The 24,762-nt window shown below is 37.3% G+C and overlaps 1 protein-coding gene and 1 pseudogene across 1 annotated transcript; both read left to right on the top strand.

Annotated features, from left to right (window-relative positions):
* Window positions 1–585: 585 nt before the first annotated feature.
* On the top strand, window positions 586–23,294 carry LOC149812745 (protein NOI4-like). The gene is made up of 3 exons (XM_089991820.1): window positions 586–659; window positions 22,447–22,638; window positions 22,915–23,294. Exons 1-3 carry the CDS (start codon window positions 654–656, stop codon window positions 22,957–22,959), a joined length of 243 nt encoding a protein of 80 aa, XP_089847946.1. The 5' UTR covers window positions 586–653; the 3' UTR covers window positions 22,960–23,294.
* LOC149812746 (5S ribosomal RNA) lies at window positions 14,401–14,519 on the top strand (annotated as a pseudogene).
* Window positions 23,295–24,762: the final 1,468 nt, after the last annotated feature.

The following is a 24,762-nucleotide window of genomic DNA, read 5'->3' as shown; positions in this document are numbered from 1 at the left end:
AATGTGTATAGCTGAGATGCGTATGCTTAGATGGATGTGCAAAAATACAATAAAAGATAAGATTCAGAACGAGGAGATACGTAAGAAGGTAGACATTGCACTCATTGAAAATGAGATGGAAGAGAATCGTTTACGGTGGTTTGGACATATTCGGCGAAGGCCTAATGATGCTGGATGAAGGTGATAGGAAATGATATGAATGCTTTGAACCTCACCAAAGACATAGCATTGGATAAAAATGATTGGAGGAGAAGGATTCACGTGGAAGACCCAGAATGATTTTCTTTTTTGGTTCACATCGCCGACCCCAATTGGTTCGTATAGCCTGAACCAGACTTTTGGCCAGGCCCTGTCAATTGATGGGCCGGGCTTTGACGCGGGCGATCAGTTGCTCACCCCTACGCCATGAGGAGCGAAGTTGTTCCCAAGATAAATGAGGGAGAGGCGCATGGTATCGTTGCTCTTGGAGGTTTTTCCAATCTTAGGGGGCAAGGGGGTCAGATGAGAAGGCTAATGCTGTCTGACTCAGACCACCACCCGCCAAGACGATCCCCGTATAAATACTCTCTCTCTCTCTCCGTTTCCATTGGGGAGGAAGCCAGCCCATCCCGTTCGGCGATCGTCCTCATCTCTCTCTCTCTCTCTGCGGATTCATGACGGCAAGAAACTTTCTTTTATAATTCCCATTAATGTTTATTGATTCTATGGAGGGGTATCTCTTTGATTATATTGAATCCATTATTGATCATCACTGTACGAGTCGCTCGAAAATTTGATGCATTTTGCCCTAATTTTACTTGGTTTTTTATTGCATCGGGATTTGGTCTTTCTGGATGCATTTTGTTTCGTAGAAATGATCGGGAATCCGGCGGTTGGGATTTGGGTTTGATGACGATTGTTGATCTTTTTTTTTTAAATAAATAAGAGCTCCTTGATCGAGTTATTTTTGTTTTTTTAGAATTGGGATTTGATTGCGTTTTTTTTTATTGGATAATATCAAAATCCTGAGATCTTTTCTTTTTCTTATGGTTGATTTTAAATGCTTGTTTATTTAGCCTCTACTTTGTTGGGTTTTGAGGTCATGGGATTAAATGTGGCTGTGATAATCATCTTGTTGCTGTTATTTGTTGGTTTTAATATATATATTTTGTTTGTGTGAGCTGCAAAAAATAGGTTAAGATTTGGTGTTCGTCTTTTTTGATTGATGGAGTCTGATTCATTATTGTGGATAGTTATTTGTTCTTCTTTTGTCTTCTGTCAGGTTCACTGTAGAAGTTTTTTGTTTGGGTGGTGTGTATTGACTTCATTCGGCTAAAACCTGTTTCTCCTTTTATCTATTTCTTAAGATGCTTGTTCTGTTTCGACGAATTCTATATTTTCCTTTTTCAATGTGTTTCTATCTTCTAGTGTGGCGGATATAATCAACATTCTGCAACTTTATCTAAATTCATGTTGGTAGCTTAAACTAAGATTTTTTCAATGGTGATATATCTATTCTAATCTATTTCGCTAGCGATTTCAAAAGGCAATGTCATGGACAGTTTTGCTCCCTTCTTAAATTTTTTTCCTCCTAATCTCTTCCCTATTTTCATGCAGTACAATTGTTCTTCTTCGCTTGGATTTTTCTTTATGTTTTTTTTAAATCCCTGAAAACATAACTTCTTCTGGAGACATATCAGGTACCTATAAATGTCATATGATATGTCTTACTCCTGCTTTTTATGTTATAGATTGTATTTTATCTTAAATGATCAGTAGATTCAAGTACAGATTGGTTCATAAAATGAGTTCTTTTGGACTTTTTAGTTTGGGGGTTGCATGTTTTCTTTTTCTATGAAGTTCTCCTATACTAAATAAATGTTTATCTATCCTTTCTTGTTTGTACTTTTTCTTTTCTCTTTGTGTCTCACAGAAAAGAAACCATTTGATCCTTCAAGTTCTAAAATTTCAAATCAATTAAACACTTCTCTGAATTTATTTTACACTTTCATGAAGAACCAGTGATTTTAAGATATGTTCATGCGCTCTCTCTCTCTCTCCCGTTATTATTTCCTTCCTTTTTTACACACAAATTGGTTATATCATATTCTAATGATCACATTGTTTCTATTTGTATATTTATTACATATTAACCATATTTGTTCCAAAGTAATGGTCTACATTTTCTTGTACTTATCTGTTGAAAAAGGTAAGATTTTTGGATTTTCTATTTTTCTTTTTAAATTTTGTGTGCTTAGATGAAAACATTTTGAGTATAATGGTCACAAGGTCTACATTGACATGGAGGATGAAATTTTCTTTTAGCAATTGGATGGTGATCTCATTACTTCATTTGAGTATTTTCCTTTCAATATTTGCTAATTGCATACTGTAGCAGCAGCATTCTCTTACTTTTGCTAATTATACTCCTCTTACCTATGCCTTATGCATTCTCTTTAGGTGCTCCAGGTTTGCCTTCTTGCCATACTTGTGACTACTATAGTTAATAGTTTTAATGTATGTTGATTACAACTGTAGAAGGAAGATGTGATGCGCGGTCACCTGGGTAGAGAGAGAGAGAGAGAGAGAGAGAGAGAGAGAGAGAGAGAGAGAGAGAGAGAGAGAGAGAGTCGACTGCACAATAAGAAACTCGTTAACTAGTTATTAGGGCTACTCTCTATGTTAAATAGAGAGAGGTCAAAAAGAATAAATTACATCTAAGTTCATCATTAAATTAAAATTTCAAATAACCTCTAATCTAAGAAGACTTAAACTTAAAACCACCTATTCTCAACACTCCCCCTCAAGCTGAAGCATAGATATCAATCATGCTCAGCTTGTCACAATATTTTGAGAAATTAGCTCTAGCAAGAGGCTTTGTAAACATATCTGCAACTTGGTCTTCCAACTTTAGATATTTGGTAGTGATATGACCAGCTTGAACCATATCTCTTACATAGTGGCAATCAACCTCAATGTGCTTTGTTCTCTCATGAAAGACAAGGATTGTTTGCTATATATGTTGCAGCCTTGTTATCACACATCATGGTCATAGGAGAGGAAACCTTCACCTGAAGATCATGAAGAACAGTACGAACCCACATCAATTCAGCAGCTGTTTGGGCCATAGCCCAATATTCTGATTCTGCACTCGACCTAGAAACCACATTTTGTTTCTTACTTCTCTAAGAAATCAAGTTGTCTCCCAGAAACACATAGAATCCTGTGGTAGATTTTCTATCCACTACAGATCCTGCATAGTCAGCATCAGAATAGGCCACTATCTCCAGAGTTCCACCTTTCCTGAACAATAATCCCTTTCCAGGAGAAGATTTTAGATATCTGAGAATCATTATAGCTGCATTCCAGTGTACCTCAGTTGGTTTGTCCATAAACTGGGTAACTTTGCTTACTGCTAAAGCAATATCTGGCCTGGTCACAGTTACATACATTAGCTTCCCTACTAAGGAGCGATAACTTTTGCTATCAGCCGATTTTGACCCTTCTTCAAACAACTGAACTTTATGGTCAATGAGAATATTTGCTGGTTTAGCTCCCAATATTCCCGTTTCCTTTAATAAGTCAAGAACATACTTCCGTTGAGACAAAACCATCCCTTCACGGCTCCTGACAACTTCTATACCCAGAAAATATCTAAGTGAACCAAGGTCTTTTGTAACAAAGTGTTTTTGAAGATGAGCCTTTGTGGCTTCAATAGCTTTCACATCATCTCCTGTAAGAATGATGTCATCCACATATACCACCATAACAACTATGCCAGAGTTAGTTTTCTTGATAAATAGTGTATGATCTGCTGCTGACCTATTAAAGCCAAAACGTGACATCACTTCAAACAACTTTTGAAACCATGCACGGGGACTTTGTTTCAAGCCATAAATCGCCTTTCTCAATCTACACACCTTCTGACACTCCCCCTCAACCTCAAATCCTGGAGGTTGTTGCATGTAAACGGTCTCCAGATAGATCCCCATATATAAATGCATTTTTCACATCTAATTGGTACAAGCTCCAACCATGCTGAACAACTACTGAGAGAACAAGACGAATGGTACCCATCCGTGCAACAGGAGAAAAGGTTTCAAAGAAATCAATACCATATGTCTGAGTATACCCTTTTGCTACTAATCTGGCCTTGTACCTTTCAATAGAACCATCAGATTTGTACTTTATTGTATATACCCATTTACATCCAACAATGTCAGCATCTGCTGGGGAATCAACTAGATCCCATATATGCTGAGATACTAAGACATCCATTTCTTCTTGCATGGCCAGCTTCCAGCGGTTATCAAGCTCTGCCTGTTGATAGTTCAGAGGAATAGTTTCAGCAGATAAGGCTGAAATAAAAGTTTTCATCTGATTTCGAATTCTGGCATCGGAGACAAAATGAGATATGGGATATAAGGTACATTGTCGTGTCCCCTTGCGTAGAGCAATAGGCCTGTTATCATCATCATGAAGATCACTATTGTCAGTAGAACTTACCTCAGGGGAAGAAGAAGATGAATGCACTTGCGGAGGTGGAGCTCTACGCACATATACCAATGGAGGATTATTAAATCTGGAAGATGATGAAGTTTGGTTCGGTAATGAGGGCACAAATTCCAAAGGAAAAGGAGGTATAGGTAATGGAAAAGACTCAACTGGATCAACCTGCAACGGAGAACCAGTACTAGAGTAATATGGAATGGATTACAGGAAAGATACATCCGCACTGACATACTCTCGGCGAAAAATAGGATCATAACATCGATATCCCTTTTGATTTTTGGGATAACCTATAAATATGCATTTTGTAGCTTGAGCAACTAATTTATCACGGTCAGGGCCAAGTTTGTGTACAAAACACGCACATCCAAATATTTTTGGTGAGAAAGAAAAGAGTGAGGCATTAGGTTTTAGGATATGTAATGGAATTTGATCACCCACAGAAGATGAAGGCATGCGGTTGATCAGATAGCAAGCAGTGGTAATCGCATCACCCCAGTATAACGCAGGAACATTAGATTGAATCATAATGGTCCGTGCAACATCAAGCAGGTGCCGATGTTTTCGCTCAGCCACCCCATTTTGTTGAGATGAATAGGCACAGGAAGTTTGGGGTTGAATGCCATGATCTTGGTAAAATTGTAACAGACCTTTTGATTTAAACTCAAGAGCATTATCAGTGCGAACAATCTTGACAATAGATTCAAACTGAGTTTTTATTTCAAGAATTAAGGATTTGATAATACTTGGAACTTCAAATCGTTCTTTTATTAAAAACACTCATGACAACTTAGAGAAATCATCAACAATAACAAGATAGTATCGATACTGAGTCCTAGTAGGAATCTTACTAGGACCCCATACATCTGCATGACGAAGTTTAAAAACTTTATTATTAAACTGACTCTAACTGGAAGGGAATGAACTTCGATGATGCTTGCCCAACTGACATGCTTCACACTGAAATGATGTAGTGGTAGGAATTTGAGGAAAGACTGAACGAAGCTTTGATAATGAAGGATGACCAAGACGACGATGCCACTGAACAAGACTGAATGAGTGTTTCACTGCAGCATGAACATTACCCACTGGATGATGTAGGTAGTAGACTCCATTTTCTTCATAGCCTCCACCAATCTTCTTCCCCGTCAGCAAATCCTGAAAATGACAAACCATCGGATCAAATATTACTCTACAATTTTGTTCTTTTGTAAGGCAACTAGCAGAGAGTAAACTTCGAGGAAAGTTTGGAGCATGAAGAACATTTTTCAACTGTAAGGAGGAGGATATAAAAATATTTCCCTGACCAACAACCGGGGAGGAACTCCCATCGGCTAATGAGACTCCTCGATGAATAGTAATATCCTTTAGATCTAAAAAAACAAGTGAATTTCCACACAAGTGTCTGGATGCACCAGAGTCAATCATCTACTTACTGTCAGTCGGATGAAGATGATTTTCTGTTGAGTAGGCAACACCAGCTACAGGAGTGAAACTCAAAGGACGAAGAGCTATCAACTCATCATATTCAGCACGACTGAGGATGATACTACAGTCACTTGCAAAGATATTATCCTGTACATTTGTTGCCTCGATAGTAGTAACATTTGCTTTAGGAGCATATGACTTTGATGAAGAAGAGGTTGGCTGACCATGCTTATCCCAGCAACGATCTTCTAAATGTCCAGATTTTCCACAGAATGTACATTAAAGCTTTCCTCTGCCTTCCATACCACGTTCACGACTTCGTCCTCTGATATTCTGAATATTTCTACGCCCATAACCAGATGAGACAACAAGAGCAGATGACTGAGTCACAGGCTGAGATTGTGGAAGAGAGATTGCAAGTCTACTCAGACGATTGTATGCATCAACAAGAGTAGGTACATCTGATCCAGTCAACATTTGGACTTTTGCAACAGAAAATTCTGAAGAGAGACCTGTAAGAAAGCGAGCAACCATGGTTTGTTCTTGATGATCCTTTTGCTTCGAGCAACAAAGAGGCCTGTGAGCATTAAGTATTTCAAACGCAACTTTGACAGAGACATAGTACTGGGCTAAGGTTTTATCTTCTTGCTGCAAATTATATATCTCCTGTTCGACTTGCAGGATACGACTCACATTAGTTTCTTGTGAGTATGTATCACGAAGATTGTCCCACATCAGTTTGGCTGTATTATAGTAGATCAATCCATCTGCAATATAGGGTTCGACACTATTCATGATCCATGACATAACTATGTCATTATCTTCATCCCAAGTAACATATTTTCCCAATTTTTCAGTGGGTTCGTCTTCCAACAAAATATGTTTTCGACGATGTCCAGATATCGACATCATAAAAGTTCTGGACCACCTGGCATAGTTGGTTTCATTCAACGAGAAGGGGTTGGCAAAAGCCTTATACTCCCCAATATGTTCCATTTTGGAATCACACTTCGAAGTTTCAACCATACTGAAGATTTTATACTATTTCAGCTGCAAAAGAAACAAATACACTCACTTGAACAAAAAATTTTTGAATCACGCGTCAGCCAATATGTCAACCAGCAGCAGTACCCAACACAAAATGTAAAGACAGTAATGGACAACAACCCACAAACATGGATATTTTTCAACACAGCAGGGAATCACGCCTGCTGCCCAACACAGAATCCCACGATAATAGAAAACTTTCACATAACCAGGGACATTTTTTCAACACAGCACATAAACATGGATATTTTCCAACACAGCAAGAAATCACGCATGCTGCCTCGATTTGAACACAACTGAACATGCTTTCACAACATAAAACAAAATCACAACATCTGAAATCATATTGACAGGTGCTGTAAATCACGACAGCTGATGCTCCCAGAAAAATAAAGCACGACAGCCACAAAGAGGAATCTCATTACTTCAGGGGACAAAAGAAACCCCCCCCCAGCAACAACACATCTCGAGCTCGATCACCAATAGCAGCATATGAAAAGAGATTTTCGCTGCTCCCAAACCCAAAAATCACGGCAGCTATTTCAAAGAAGATTGGTGGAACTCGATGGTGGAAATTGAGGGCTCAAGGGTTACGCCTGCCAGACTTGAAGGCACGCACCCACGATGGCTCTTAGATCTGATGACAGATCTTACAAAAAAAAATTATAATACACACCTGGTTCCAATGTTTTTTTTTTCGTTGGTGTAGCTCGATTGCAGATTGATCACGCTCCCGAGATCAGTGCTCGGATACCATGTTCAAGAATATTTGAGAAGCACCGAACCCTAGGTAGGAAGAGAGAAAGAGAGAGAGAGAGAGAGAGAGAGAGAGAGAGAGAGAGAGAGACGGTTGTTTAGAAAAAAGAAACTCGTTAACTTATGTTATTAGGGCTTCTCTCTATGTTAAATAGAGAGAGACTAAAAAGAATAATTACATCTAAGCCCATTATGAAAACAAAATTTCAAATAACCTCTAATATAAAAAGACTTAAACTTTAAACCACCTATTCTCAACATCCTAGCTATGGAAAACATGTTTCTTTTTTCTCTCTTTTCCTTGGGACATCTATTTCCTATATCATCTCTTTTAGTTTGAGGACTGTTCTACTACAACTAAGCAGTGGGGTTCATAATGATTTATGCTTACAAAACATGAAGTTTTTGTAGATGCTTCTCGTTTGTTTCATGATTAAAATATCTAAGATTAATAATTTCTTGGAAAATTAATTGGATGCTGCTAATTGGTAAAATTTGTAGATGAAGCACAAGTTGGGAGGAGAAGGCTTTTCCTGTCATTAATAATAATTATAATGAGCATATGAAAAGTTGTTTAAAAGTTTCAAGTGAACAAAATGCATCAACTTATAATAATATACTACTACAAACTAATGGAACAGGTATTAAAATCCCTGGAACGCACGTGCGCACACACACACACACACACACACACACACATTCTTGTGACCTTCAAATTCTACTGCAGAGACATGAAGCTTAGAAATTAACCTTTTAGTTGAGGAACACATAAACGTGTTTGCAACTTGATGAGCTGAAGGAAATGTACAAAGAGCAGCATGCTTGGAATTTCTCATGAGCATAAAGACAAGTGACCTCCATATTGATTATGTGCTGTTTCTGAATATTCTTTTTTATCCGCATCAGATTGGCTATCTAAGGAACTAGAGCTGGTGGATCCATATACACTAAAAGCATATAGAATTGTAACCACCTATATCACGCATAGTCGCAAATATCACGGAAATTTAAAAAATCTCAGGATATTATCGTGATATAATCACAAGCTGTGATTATTCTGATTATTTCGCAAGATTTTAAAAAACTCTTGCTATATTATTATCATGATAATATTGCAACCTCAAAACCACCAAACAAAGCGAGGACGTAAGAGCGAGTTTCGTAGACAAGCCGTGAGCCATGAGCTGCCTATTGGCAAGGCCAGCGCTGGCTCAACTATAGCTACTTTACGAGATATTGGCTCTTCGGAGTGGTTGAAGAGAGCCCCGCCCCTTCTTGTTAGGCATTGGGTCCGAGGGGAATTGGACTACTTCTTGAAAGATCATTTTGTTTCGGCCGACAGGAGGGTCCCTGATCTATCCAATGATGAAGCAAAAAATGGGCTTTGCTCCTTACAATAGGAAGAAATAAATAAGGGTCGAAGTTTAGACCGCTCACAGTAGTTCTACCTTTAGGGCATTTGCGATGCCCAACTTTCAAAAATAAATTTAAAAACTGCTTCTTCATGTGACTAACTCCACGTCAGCAGCTATTTGAAATTCGAGAGTGGTCTGCATAGGGGAAAGATCCTCTTATTAAATAGAGGTGAGGGGGGTTCTCATCAATGTTGTGAAAAGCATTGAGGTGTAGTGTAGTGCTCCACCAAAAACTATGGCAAGGCGAAAAGCGAAAGCCTCAAATTTTTTTTGAAAACTTATTTTTTTAAAATATCTAAAAATACAAATAAATAAAAGAAATGCAAAAAATCCATTTATCTTCACCAAACATTATATCAAAAGGGTCAGCCAACACATTTTTGCATGTATACACAATAAAATACCAAAAAATTAACAAACATACAAAAGAATGCAAGAATATTAACAAACACACAAAAGCACCTAATTTAAAGCCCTAAAATCCATTTATCTTCACTTAACACTATATCAAAAGGGTCAACCAACACATTTTTTCATGTATATACGCAATAGAATGCCAAAAAAATAACAAAAAAAATGCAAAAATATTAACAAACACACAATATCCCCTAATTTAAAGCCCTAAAATCCATTTATCTTCACCAAACACTATATCAAAAGGATCAACCAAACACTATAGAAAATAAAGAGGGAGAAAAAGAAGAGAGGAAGAAGAGACAAGAGAGTGAAAGAAGAAGTACCTTCTTCTTCTCTTTCTTCTACCTTTTTCTACTGAGTACACGAGAGACGAGCGAGTGAGAGACGTGCAATGAGAGACAAGAGACGAGAGACGAGAGAGAAGAATGATGGAACATCGAGAGAAGAGGGGGAGATGAGAGAGTGAGCAACGAGAGAGGAAAAGAAGTTGTGAAAGTATCTTCAATAAGATACTATGATCAAGACCTTAATATTCTTGATGATAAAACACGTGCACTCATGCACAATAAGAACTCTTAGAACACTTGTGCACAAAAGCACAACCCACTAAATCTCACAAATGCTCAAAGGCATAAAAGATTAGGAAAACTTTATTAATCACTTGGGATTTGACCCAAAGCCATGAAAATACAAGAGGGGGAATACCCCTTTTTATAGAGGAGGTGGAAGCCTTGGAGGGGCTCCACTTCTAGTCGTTGGAGCCCCTCCAACTATCACAAATGTGACCGTTGGAAGGGGCCCAACGACTAGATGGTGGGCCCCTCCAAGGTGTACACTAACTTTTACAAAAAAGAAGAGAATAAAAAAGGAAAAGAAAAAGAACAAAAAGAAAAATAATTACAACATATTCAAAAAATGAATATGTGCAAAAAGACTAAACTACCCCTACGACTATTACAAGAAATAAATATATATTATATATTATATATATAATTACATTGATTTAATATTACAATTTAACAGAAATACCTTCTTCTTCCTTTTTTTCTGCTGCGTACACGAGAGACGAGAGAGTGAGAGACGAGCAACAAGAGACGAGAGATGAGAGAGAGGAGGGAGAGACGAGAGACAAGAGACAAGAGACAAGAGAGAGAGGATTGAGCAGCAAGAGAGGGAAAGAAGAGAAGGCCCAACCCTAATAAGGGTTGGGCTTGCCACAAATTTGGGTCAAATAGGGGCTTTGACCCCCATTTGACCTAAATCAAATGAGGCACACACCTCAGGGTAAGGCGTGCCTCGCCCTGAGGCTTACGCCTCATAGCGCATGAGGCATATGCCATGGCTTCTGTGCATTATTTAAGTACTCTTCAAGGCACAGAGGGCCACGCCTCGAGGCGAGACACGCTTTTTGCACCTTGAGGTGCGTTTTTAACAACACTGGTTCTCATTGTTCCTACTCTTCAGTAGTGGACTATTTTATGTTCCTTTGTTTTATTTTGTGCATTATATACCCAAATCAATACAAGGGGTCTATGTCGCATGGGTGCGGCACTTTCAAAAACCTTGGGTGCGGCAGGGGCAAAAATGTAAAATAAATACAACAACAACAACAACTACGCCTTCATCCCAAAACAATTGGGGTCAGCGATATGAACCAAAAAAGAAATTCATTTTGGGTCTTCCACATGAATCCGTTTCCTCCAATCATTTCTATCCAATGCCATGTCCTCAGTGAGGTTCAAAGCATTCATATCCTTTCCTATCATCTCCATCCAAGTCTTCCTAGGCCTACCCCGACCTCTTTTAACTAATATATTTTCCCATTTCTCCAACCTTCTAACTGGAGCATCATTAGGCCTTCGCCGAATATGTCCAAACCACCGTAAACGATTCTCTCGCATCTTATTTTCAATGGGTGCAACACCTACCTTCTTACGTATCTCCTCGTTCCGAATCTTATCTTTTATTGTATTTCCACACATCCATCTAAGCATCCGCATCTCAGCTACACTCATAAATAATATATATATATATATATATATATATATATATATATATATATATATATATATATATATATATATATATATATATATATATATATATAAAGGGGGGTCCGGGGGTTCCCTCTGGCGCGGGTCCCGCTGCGCGGTCAATGGGCGGGGCTCCAGGGGGGGCCGCCCCTAGCGGGGCAACCCCCCCCCCCCCCTCCCAAGATTTTTTTTTAAATTCCACAGCCCATTTCATAGGGCAAAATTTAAAAAAAAAATCCAAAAAATGGACCGAAATGATCCTGGGTGTGGTCAACACAACCAGGGTCGGGTTGACCGCACCCGCGTCGACGCGGGTGCGGCACCCTGCTAGCCGAATCCCTGTGACATAGCAAGGGGTGCTCTTCTTCTCACCTTAATATTGGATCCTCTGTGCTAACTACTAAGGTAATATAACCTATCTATACCAGTAAATATATATTTATTCATAATTTTTCATAATAATTTATTGCATATTTATTTATATTATTTTTCAAAAACTAATATTTTTCTGATAAGAACAAGAATTTAAAAAATCTCCTGAGATATTCCATTGCCAAGAAAAATATTTGTGACTATTATCAAGGAGTCATTGTGCCATGGCTTGATACCTACAGCATAAGATTGAGAATCCACATATGGCTTATCCAACAATTGCCAAGGAAGACAGAGGCATCAGTTTAACTTGTGATTTGCAGTGCTTGCATATTCTGCTTGTGTGTATGCCCTTAGTTGAAGAGATGAAGTTACCCGAAGATACCTTATTTGCAGTGCTTGCATGTTTTTCTTGTGCATATGCTTGTAGTGGAAGAAATGAAGTTAGAAGAAGAGCCAAAACTTTGGAGAAGGATGCTCTTGATATATCTGGTATCTCAGTTTGCATTTATGAGAGCAGAATTGGAAATGAAACTTGCCATATTAGATGGATAATAGAATTAACATCTAAACATGCTGCCTGATTCTGTATTTGACCTAGGAGTCATTGATTAGAGAAAACTTTTCCGATAAACAGAGTTGCAATATCAAGTATCAACCATCTTGCCATTAATAAGCTGGACCCTGTATCACCATATCAGTTCTGTGCAAGTATCCCCTGTTCTGTGCAAGTATCCCCTGGTTTAATGTCCAAAATTTTCCGATCCATGATCTCAGGCTGTATTGTCAGGCTTGACAATCGTATTCTGCCTGTATCAGTCTGGAATGACTTCCAATTGACGAAATCCTCCATCAACTTCCATTGTCCGGTGAGGCTGGCCAGAGTGGCAACAGTCTTGCGACTAAGGGCATCTGCTACGACATTTGCCTTTCCAGGGTGATAGGAAAGCATGAATTCATAGTCCTTGAGGAATTCCAGCCATCGTCGTTGCCGCATATTGAGTTTTTTTTGAGAAAAGAGGTATTTTAAGCTTTAATGGTCCGACATGACTTCAAATTTCTCTCCATATAAGTATAGTTAGGTTCTCAAACTTTTCAACCTGGGTACTTGGAGATTCTTGCTTGTTCATGCAGGTAAAAGAATCTTTATATTCTCTATAGCAATAAAATCAGCATAAACCAATAGAATAGCCAATCATCTGAAACAAGTGAAATGAACACAAATGGTCTTTGTAGGACTATGCAAAACCTCTTTAGGTAACATTTTAACTGAGTGTATCTTACTAAGCTAATTGATCTTGCTTGCAGCTGCAAAAACCTCTATATAGCAACCAGGAGCAAGAGAATGGTCAGGAATAGGAGCACAAGGCCAAAAATGTTGGGGAGAATCTTTATGCCTTGACAATTCATAAATATTAGAAAGCTAAATTAACTTGAAAACTTACTTGAATATATATGTATGTATTGCTTATCTTTCATATTTATGTGCATTTCTCTGATGCAGTCACGTATACATATTAGGCTATGTGATAACTACTCTTTTAGAAGTGTAAGAGCAATTTACTGTTAAATTGTATTGTACTTCCTATATATATATATATATATATATATATGTCACATGGGTACGGGTGCAGAGCAATTTCAAAAATTTTGGACACGGGGACACGGTTATATATATAATTTTTAATATATATATATATATATATAACAATAATAAGATTGTAAATTTTAAAGCAAAAATAAAAAAGTAATTCTATTGAAGTAACAACACAAACTTACCAAAATCTAACACATAAAGAAGCTTGTGAGTGTGATAACAACAAAACTTATCATAAATCTACCTCATCGTCTGAATTAGATGGAAGAACAGGATTGAGGTAGTCTATGTTGAGAGTATGCAAATCATGTTGTCCCTCCAAGTCAAAGTTGACAAAGTCCAAAATATGGATGGACTCGGCTCTGGTGTGTTGACCGAGTCCGACACTTAGTTGGCCGTGTCCGCCCCGTGTGCGAAGCCGCACTCCTGTCCGCACCCATGTTGGGGCGTGTCGACGCGGGTGCGTCGACCTTTTAGCTGAGTCCGTGTGACTTATATATATATATATTGTAATACCCACTAGGGGTTACATAGTCTTTTTCATGTAACACACATATTCTTCTTGGAATATGTTTTTCTTTTCTTTCTTTATTTTTTTATTTTTCTTTTTTTATTTTTCCTTTTCATCATTGGAGGGGTCCCACCATAAAGTCATTGGACCCCTCCAACGGTCATAAATATGACCGTTGGAAGGGCTCAAACGACTCTATGGGAGCCCCTTCTTGGGTCCCATTTTGTCTATAAATAAAGGGGCATGCCCCATGTATTCTTAAGCTTCTTGGAAGCTATTCTCAATAGAAGATCAATATTTTTTTTCTCTCTCTCACTTCGTGTTTTTTGCCACTTAGTGACTTATTGTACCAACACTAAAGCACCAGATCCCATTAGAACTCCGAAGTTAAGTGTGCTTGGGCGAGAGTATTACTGGGATGGGTGACCTCCTGGGAAGTCCTCGTGTTGCACTCTCTAAGGGATGAAGGCGTAGTTGTTGTTGTTGTAGTGTCTTATTGTATTTTAGCCCATTAGTGGCTCTTTGCTTGAGTGCTTGTGCATTTACTAGTCACTTTGTGACTCTTTCATATTTTGTGACATTTACATATAGTCCCCTAACTTATGTCAAAATCACATTTAACTGCTTATGTCTTAAAGCTTTTAAGATAGGAACTATCTTTTTCTATGTTACTTTTTCTTGCTAAAGTTACTTATTTGGCCTTAACTGTACTACAACTACAAAAAATGACATTCAATCATTTAAAGACAAGAAATGGTTAAATTGTCATTTTAAAGAGTCAACTAGAGCGAAGTGATGGAAAAGGTAACTGAAGGCAGCCATATGAGCAATTTGTTGAAAAACGAGGCACCTATCTGAAAAGTTTTGAAAAATAGGCGGTTAAAAGTAATTTTGCCATAAGTTAGGCACCTATACATAAATCTCCCAAAGTGTAACCTAGAGTTGTGATGATCATCTTTGTGAATAGGTATAAGGCATCATTTATTAGTGGTAGGTGACTGAGTGTACAATTATAGGAACACAAAATCATTTCCCATTCTCTGGGTTGTGAATTGAAGGTGGGAAGTGAACTAAATGTAGGACTGTGGTCACCATGCTATAAAACGAACAAACTGGATACATCTCTTAACAAAAATAATAAAGAAAAACTTCCTAAGGTGATTTCCACTAAAAAATATATTTTTGATTCTTTGCATTCTCTGAAACATATGTCCTAGGAAAATGAGGACAGTGATGGAGCATTGCAGCCTTAGAGAGTGGTGCAATGAAGGAGATTTGAGCACTTGTTTGACTTAGCTATTTGTGCTTCCAGTAAACTAGGATATATACTTTTTCTAGATTAATGTTCTATTAACAACGGGAAACTCATGGTTCTCTTCCTTTTGTTTAGAATAAATGTTCATTCCATAGTAAGAATAGCTACAAAAAATTATGCTGTTTTTTTTTCCCTCAATCTATGGCAACATAAACATGAAACAGTGTGGATTGTCAAACCTTGAATTATTTTTTTTCCTTGTGTCAATCTTGTTTCTGTTCTTCCATTTCCTAATCCATGAAAAGTCTACCACTTAACACCATTCTCTGTTCCCCCATCAAGCAACCATCTAGCATCATGAACTTTATTCTGGAGGTGAAGTCTACCAGCCTTTCTGAATTCAGGCCAAGCCAATTAGAAGATGGACTTTTGAATCACTGAAGTAGTTCACATGGGAATACTAAGTGTCAATATCCATCCCCTTATGCATGACAGTACAGATATTTGTTGTTTTGAATGTTATCACTGTAATGAAACAAGCAGAAAGCAAAAATATATTGTGCACGTGCACAAATACAAGTCCACTTAATGGACAATACAAAGACACTAAGACACTACACAAGCACAAAGTACAAATAAGAGCTTACAACAAGCTAAAAGAGATCACAAAAGATTAAAAAATATAAATCTTATTGAGCTGAAATAGCTTGAGACAAGAATAAAATACAAGAAGGGGTTCACCCCTATTTATACACAGCACACACACTAGAGGCCTAGGGACCTTCTCCAACGGCTCCGTTGGGGAGGTTCCAACGATCCTGTCCTCCTTCTTGAACTTGAATCTGGAACCGTCGACGGAGGAGAAGGAAAGGGTGTCCTTGTTGCTGGCATCGAGGTAGAAGTCGGGAAGGTATTCGTGGCTCTTGCTCAGGTTCAGAGACGCCCCGCACTTGCCACACCTTTTTATCACACCACCACCAATAAACACTTGTTACCAATTCAATCAATAACCAACGGTTTATGTATCTAAGATGAGAGGAAAGACGAAGAATGAGAGAACGGGAAGGCACCTGTAGGTTGAATCCATGGATGGATGGTGGTGGTGATGGTGTGCCAATGAGATGATGATGGTATGCCAATGAGATGATGGTATTATGTGGATCCCCAATTGGAAATGAGGATGCGCTTGGCCGCCGCGTTAACAAGATCTGATTGGCAGTGTCTTTTTTTCAGGGTTTAATTTTTCTGTATTTTTTTTTTTATTTTTACTCGGAGAAACCTCCTCAGGCGCAGATCTTAGCCTGCCGTACTTACTGATGCTGTCCTGTCAACTTAAAACTCTGAGGGCTTACCCCTCGACCCCCCAGGGAGTTGTCAAGCTTCGGCTTACGAAAGGAATGACACCCGTGGGGTTTGAACCTAGAATGCCCGTCAAACGGTCTAGGCCCCACCCACTGAGCCAAACCCCTCGAGTCTGTTTTTTTTTGTATTTTACGGATTTGGAAAAATGATTACTCTCTCTCTCTCATTACATTTTGAAAATCACACAAATACCCCTAGTAAAGCACACACACAAAAAAATTTAAGGACATCATACCCAATGGTTTTTGATGTGATTCATAAAGTTCATACCTCAGATTCTGTAGATTGAAACTTACATATTTGATGCATAGTTTGTATAAAATTTTGACTTAATGTCTGCCAAACCCCATCTTGACTATTGAAAAAAAAAACAGTGAAAACAAGTTTTGAACCAAGCTGACCTTGCATCAACTTGGCGACCGTTGGATAAAAGAAATTTGTGTAGGACTAAAACAAGATCATATGGGTAACTTTTGAATGAACAATGGTACCAGCGTTGGATAAAAGGAAATTTTGTAGGACTAAAATAAGACCATCTGTATTAGTTTTGAACGGACACTCGTACCTTGGACAAATACCAGCAGCATCAACACCTTCACTGGTGCAGTATATTCATATCCATCTAATTGGTATGCCGAATCTCATGCACCTTCTGCATCATCTTTCGGCTTGAAGGTTCTATTAACATAGAGAGGCCTTCAGGCTTCAGGTAACTTGTTGAGTACTTTCTGTGCTGTGTTTCTGAAAGAAGCTGGAGCAACAGCAGCAACAATAAGAATGGCGAATTCACCGTGAATGTATGCAATCTCAATGCTGGTCATCCTCAAGACGGATTAGCTGTTTGTGCATATCGAAAGAAAAGACGGGGTTAGCCTCAGAGAAATGGAATCGTATAAAGTCCAACAGATATTTCATATGCACTTCATGATGAAGCGTGATGTACAACTAGAATATTACAGTGTCTATTATAAAACATTCTACTGCCAAAAATAAACTAATGCACCATCTCCTCGACTATTAAAAATCTAGTCTTATGATGATGTTGAAGCACCATTGGAAGCAGAATGGAATTCTATTGTGAGAGCCTTCTTTTTTGTGAAACCTGAAATCTCTTGTTAGTCACTACATGCTCCGTTTCCAAACTTAATTACTGATTGTTTCTGCTGCTGTCTCTGTTCCTTGACAAAAAACATAAATGTGGACATGTAACAAAAAACAAAGGAAAAAATATAAAAGTATTGTTGTGCCCCTAATGAGTACAACCAATTACAATGCTATAAAAATACTAAAATACCACTAATGAGTATTTCCTATTAGAACACTAACAAATAGTGTAATATATATATATATATATATATATATATATATATATATATATATATATATCCATTTTACCACCCCTCCTCAAACTTATGGTGTAAACACTGAAAGTTTGTTGAGAAGAAATAAAAAATATGCATAAAGAGCTTTGGTGGAGAAATCTGCAAGCTGGTACTCCGAAGTGACATACGACAACTCAATGGTTCCTCTCAAGTATTTATCTAGAACATAATGACAGTCCATCTCAATATACTTGGTACGCTCGTGGAAGGTATGGTTGTTGTCGATATAAATAACACTTTTGTTGTCGTAACACATCTTTGTATGATTGAATATGATTACTCCTATATCTTTGAGAAAGTTTCTTAGTCACACAAGTTCTATGGTTGTCATAGTCATAACTCGATACTTAGCTTCAATAGATGACAATGAGACTTTTTGTTGTTTCTTGCATCTCCAAGACATTAAAGCTTCACTTAAAAACATAAAAAACTTAGTGTTTGAAACCTTATCATTTGGAATTTCACCTCAATCAACATCAATATAGAAAATTAAATTTAAAGATGAGGATGAGGATAAAAATGTCCTTTAGTTATTGTGTTCTTTATATATCTGACAATCCTCAATATTACAATCGTGTGCATAGTGGTAAGAGCATGCTGATACTGACTTGTTGAGTGGACGACATGAGCTATATCAGGTCTTGTGATAGGTAAGTGAGATACCCAATTAGTTGCGTATAAGGTGTGGGATCCTCCAATAGAGTCTCATCTTCTAATCTTAGTTTTGCATTTACCTCTGGAGTCTCCACCTTCTTGTCATTTGAAATCTCAGACATAGTGCAAATGTCAACATCAAGTTTAATTTGAGATAGAATATATCTTCTAGGAGAATATGTTACTTCAATACCTAAAAATTATTTTAAGAAACCCAAGTTAGACATTTCAAAATTTTCTTTTAAAACATTTTTAATATCATTAACTCCCTGCTTTTCATTTTCGGTTATGATCATATCATTCACATAAAGTACAAAAAAAATAACATTTGTACATGTGCTTTTAACAAAGAGAGCAATGTCAGTATAACATGAATGAAAGCTCAAATAAGTCATGACTATTATATCAGGCTTTAGGAGTCTGTTTCAGACCTTACAAGGCTTTCCTAAGTTTAAGGATTTTACCCTTTTCGATATCATACCCCGACAGAGGATCCATGTAGACTTCCTCATTTAGTTCACTATTGAGGAAAACATTCTTAACATCTAGTTGAAGAATATGCCATTTTTGGATAAAGACTATAGCTATGAGTGTTCCAACACTATTCATCCTAGCTACGGGTGCAAAAGTTTCTTCGTAGTTAATCTCTTATTCTCGAGAATATCTTTTGGTCACTAACCTAGCTTTATATCTTTTTAAGGTTCTATCGCTTTTGGTTTAACCTTAAAAACCCATATACGCAGTAACTCTTTCCCATATCTTTGCTTTTCTAAGGGCATTCAATTCTACATTCATAACTTTAACCCAATGAGATAATTTTTTAGCTTCATTATAATGATATGGTTCATGATATGAATGTAATGCTATATGACAAGTTCTATAATTTGGAGATAAAGAATCATACAATTAGGTGGGAGAGAGACAAGACTGGATCTTCTAATGGTGTTCTCTTCTATAGAAGAATATTTTTCTAATGCACTTGGATTCTTTTGTTCACATCGGGTATAAACTTGAATATCTTTAGAGGGCTCTTCACTAACATTTTCTAAGGGTGGTCTTTCATCGTTACAAACATTACTTGATTCTTCACAATTGCTTAGTTCATCACTCATATCATTCAAAGAATCATTACAAATAGCATTATCTTCTCTAGGTAATAGATCAAACATAAAAGTATAGTCTACTTCCACTTTTCTATTATCTTCATCAAATCCATTTTCCTTTTCCAAAAAAGTCACATCTTTGGATACATAAAGTTTATTGTTTTTATAGCCCAAACATCTATGTCCTTTTTTATTTTCTCCATAGCCAATGAAAACACATTTAATAGTCTTTAGAGATAATTTATCTCTTTTATGTAAAAAATAAATCATTTATATCCAAAAACACGTAATCTTTTAAAATCGAGTGTTATTTGAAACGATTTCTCACATGGAGAAATATTTTTTTATGAAGAAGATGACATTCTATTTATTAAATAATTTGATGTTAGAACAGCCTCGACCCAAAGATATTTTGAAATATTTTTAGAGATAAAAAGGGTTCTAGTCATTTCCATAATATATCTATGTTTATATTCGGCTAACCCATTTTTTTGAAGTGTTCTAGGACAAGATTTTATATGACAATTACCATTTTGTTTCAAATAATTTTGAAAATCATTTGATAAATATTGATTTTTTACTATCATATGAAATTCTTTAAAGAAAGAAAATATATCTGATTTGAAATTTAAGAAGTAGATTCATACATATCTAGTGAAATCATCAATAAAGGTAATATAATATAAGTATCTCCCTTTTGATGTGACTAGAGAGGGCTTCCAAACATCCGAATGCACTAATTCAAAAGGTCTTTTAGAGACGAAAGTTCTACCAGGGAATGAAATGGATTTCATTTTGCCAAACACACAATTTGCACAAATAATATCTTTTTCATTACAAAAATATTTCCGTAATCTTAAGATCAACGTTATTCATGAACCAAGCAAGGATCTTATCATGATTGCTCTCCCAATCTTCTACTTTCATTTGATAGCCATAAATGACTTTGGCTCTTTCTTCTCCTTCAAGTGACTTTTGAACACCTCCCATAAGTTGTGGTTCAAGAGTGGTGCCCAATACATATCGCCATAATTTTTTGCCTTTGAGATGGTTATCCATTGCGGAGGACTACATCACGTAGTTGCTTCCTTTGAGCTTGGATGAGAGCTCAATTTTATAGTCTTGGTCCATGGAGAAGGAGAAGAGCGAGTGAGAGAAAGAAAAAGAGAAGAATAGATGGAAGATCTAAATCACTTGATCACGAACATGTCCTTCACAATCACCACGAGCTCTCGGTCCCTTGATCAATCACGAGCAACACGTTCTAAGGTTCCTTTGCTCTTATTCCATGTAATGAAACAAGCGGAAAGCAAAAATACAATGTGCACATGCACAAATACAAGTCCACTTAATGAACAATACAAAGACGCTAAGGCACTACACAAGCACAAAGTGTAAATAAGAGCTTCAATAAGCTAAAAGAGAGCACAAAAGATTAAATGTAAATCTTATCGAGTTGAAATAGCTTGAAACAAGCATAAGATACAAGAGGGGCTTCACCCCTATTTATACACAACACACACACTAGAAGCCTTGATACCCCCAATGGCTAGAGGTCCCAATGACTTTAATGACAAAAGACATAAATGTCCTTTAGCTTTAAGCTAAAGAACATGTAACAAAAAACAAAGGAAAAAATATAAAAGTACTGATGTGCCCCTAATGGGCACATCCTATTACAATGCTGTGAAAAGACTAAAATACCCCTAATGGGTATTTCCTATTAAACACTTACAAATAGTGTAACATATATATATATATATATATATATATATATATATATATATATATATATATATATAACAATCCATTTTAAGAAGCATCTTCTCCCATGCCACCTGCCATGTGGAACTCAACCTGCTTAAAGCCTTTAGGGGAAATTTATGATTTTCATCCCTGATGGATCTGTACCAACAATAGATCATGAACATGGGGTCTTCTGGTGAGCCATGAATAAAGCAGAATTCAAACTGCAACAGTCTAAATGTTTCTCAACAGCTTCATCGGTAGAGGCAACTTTTGGTTCTCATAATATAATGTCCAAGGCTCATTTCTTTCTGGATGCTGAATAATTCATTATCCTGCATTTCTGATGTCCGCTGATCCATTATTTATGTGTTTAGTTACTTTAATTATGCCTTTCTAAATGAAGAGCCAACTTTTTCATAGATGGCATATTGGAATGGTAATAAAGCAAGGTTGTTGAGATGATATGGTTGGTTTAATAAGGTTTTCCCTGTGGAAGAGAATTATCTCGACTTCAGGAGCTCCCATGTCACAAGAAAAGATATTAGCAAGTAATAATCAAGACACCCTTCACATAGTCCAATTCTTTTGGGCAGAAAGTATGGAATGTGCTATAAGCAGCAATGATACACATTCTGATGCTTATTATAACTAGAAATAAAGACCATTTGATTTCTGGTAACATAGTTTCTTGATCTGTTGATGATGATATGATGGCACACGCCACACATGTGCATACTGATTCACTTATTCATGTACGTGTATGCAAATACACGTGCACACATACAGAAAAATGTAGTTGCTTGTCTATCGCTGTCTTTAGTTCTCTATATTGTGATTGTTTCCTGAATTTCTTTTGCTTGTTCATTGATTGCATCAGGACAAAGGTAGGCCATTGCCCAAGTTTGGAGAATGGGATGTCAATGACCCTGCGTCAGCTGAGGGATTCACTGTGATCTTCAACAAGGCAAGAGATGAGAAGAAGACAGGTGGAAATGTGCGTGGGGGCAATTCTCCTGCAAAGGATGATGCTGCCTTTAAACAAGGTGGTTATGCTAGCAAGCCAAATACGGTAAGATTTCATTCAGCCTTATTTAGCATACACATTGTTTAATCGAGCTGGGTTGGGGTGCTCTCTCTCTGTGGGATGATGCTGGGAAGAGAATGAAATCAAATATATGTATCGTTTGTTATAAATGCCACTAGCTATGTGATTTTGTCTAAAATTTCTATGGATTCTGATGTCAACATAAGATCTTTGTGAAAATATATCTAAATGCTGTTCTTGTTAACTGGTTGACCCAGATATTGTGTTGCTTGTGATCAACTTCTCTTCTGATGGATGCAGAAAAAATGGTTTTGCTGCATGCAACCCACATCTGATGAGTCCTGAAAGCAACGCTCATAAATGTAAAGCAATGAACAACTTTTGTCTAGTTGGATCTTGTGAACGTCTGGATCAAAAATGAAAAGGCGAAGGAAGAAAAAAAGAACAGCAGCCTTGTTCAGTTGTCTACTGGAATTCTCTAGTGTGCTTGAATTGTGTTTTTTCCTGAGTGGTTGGGGAAGATGAATGGATAAAATTTCTATACTGGTTATATATATGTGAGGAAAATATACTTTAGGATGAACAGACAGGTATTTTTACCTTCATTTCCTCTTGAAGCTCCTAGTTTTGGTTTTGTGGCACATATCCATATACTCGATGATTGTGATGGCGTTTATTTATTTATTTGGCCTATTCTGTTGAAAAAGGAGAAACCTTCTTCTCTCTCTCAATTTATTTTTTTTGGATAATGGAAAAAAACCACCTCGTTCACCAAGTTTAATGCCTTAAAACCCTTGGTCCCCCTTTACCTACCAAGGAGTTTTCCCAGATTCAGCCCCGCAGCAAGAGATGTACACCCATGGGTTTCGAACTTATGTTCTAGCCTCTTCCAAAAGGGAGCAATGATGAAATTGGTTACCAACGGGGGCTCCACTTGTTTGGTAGGAGCTGTTAGTTCACGTCACCGTGTATTGGGACGTTGCAAGTTCAAAACCGAATGGTATGTTGTGTAACTGGTGGGGGTCTGCCCAACCCCAGCTTGCCTATAAAAAAAATGATGAAATTGGTTTCACTCATCCCCTATGTCATCCCTTTCTTCATACCATTTCATTGATGCAAGTTGTTTTGATCAAATCAGACTCCATGGGTGTGATCTACATCATTCCTTTAGTGAAGATTGACGTTTAAATGGCCAAAATGCGACTTATGTGCAGGATTTTTTGGTAATTAAAAAAATCAACGCTTGACAACACAAAATTTTGTGCTTTGAAAAATTATATTTTTCATAAAAAAATGATCAAAGGGTAAATTCTTATTATATCGACTATGCTCAATCGTCAAATTTGATCAAAACAACCTGCACCATAAGATTTAAAAAGGGTATGAGAATGGGGGATGAGTGGAACTGAACTCGACGATGCTGCCAACCAATTTTACATGCAAACAAGAGGATGTGTCAAAATGTTCCTAAATGATGAACACATGAAGCTAATGGATTACTGAGCAAAAAACAGATTAATCTTTAAATCATCATTTACATCGTTCCAGTTGGCTGCAATTGATCTTGAAGATGACATTTTTGCTTAATCAAGATTGTGTTTGGTGCTGTTGAGATAATGGTCATACAATTTTGTGGGACTAGGATAGGGAACACTTGGAACTTCTTAGTTCCAAACCCGGCTTGATTTTTACTTGTTTTCTGCTAATGCTTTTTCTCTAGGCTCTAACCTCATTTCTTTCAATATGTTCTAGATAGAATCTAGGTTTTGAGCACCAGTATGCATTTCTTTTTTATGATGAAGGAAAACCCTTACCAAGAACCAGGTCACTTAATGGGTCTGCCTTCCTGCGAGGTAAAATTCCGGGTTGAGGAAAGACCACCCAGCGTTACGTGTCCCAACCATGATAAAGCAACAACAACCCTCATACACCGGATTGGATCACCCATCGGGTTCAGTCAGATCCAGGTCAGAATCACATAAGTAAATAAGTTTGGATCCGGATTGGATGTCCGTTTTATCTATTTCAGAGGAAAACCGTTGTGTCAAGAGGGGTCCGATCATTTTCGGACACGGAAATATATCGTAAGTACCATGCATTGAAATTTGGGATCCACTGCCGGGTCAGCCCTGGCCGTACTCAGATCCA

The sequence above is a fragment of the Nuphar pumila genome, chromosome 16, assembly GCF_984573655.1.
Source record: "Nuphar pumila chromosome 16, dmNupPumi1.hap1.1, whole genome shotgun sequence".
Taxonomy (NCBI): domain Eukaryota; kingdom Viridiplantae; phylum Streptophyta; class Magnoliopsida; order Nymphaeales; family Nymphaeaceae; genus Nuphar; species Nuphar pumila.
The sequence above is the reverse complement of the archived record's forward strand: the minus strand, read 5'-3'. Positions and strand labels throughout refer to the sequence as shown.

Coding starts and splice junctions, on each gene's coding strand:
- LOC149812745 (XM_089991820.1), top strand. Junction 22,639..22,914: donor ATGCTAGCAAGCCAAATACG/GTAAGATTTCAT, acceptor TGATGGATGCAG/AAAAAATGGTTTTGCTGCAT.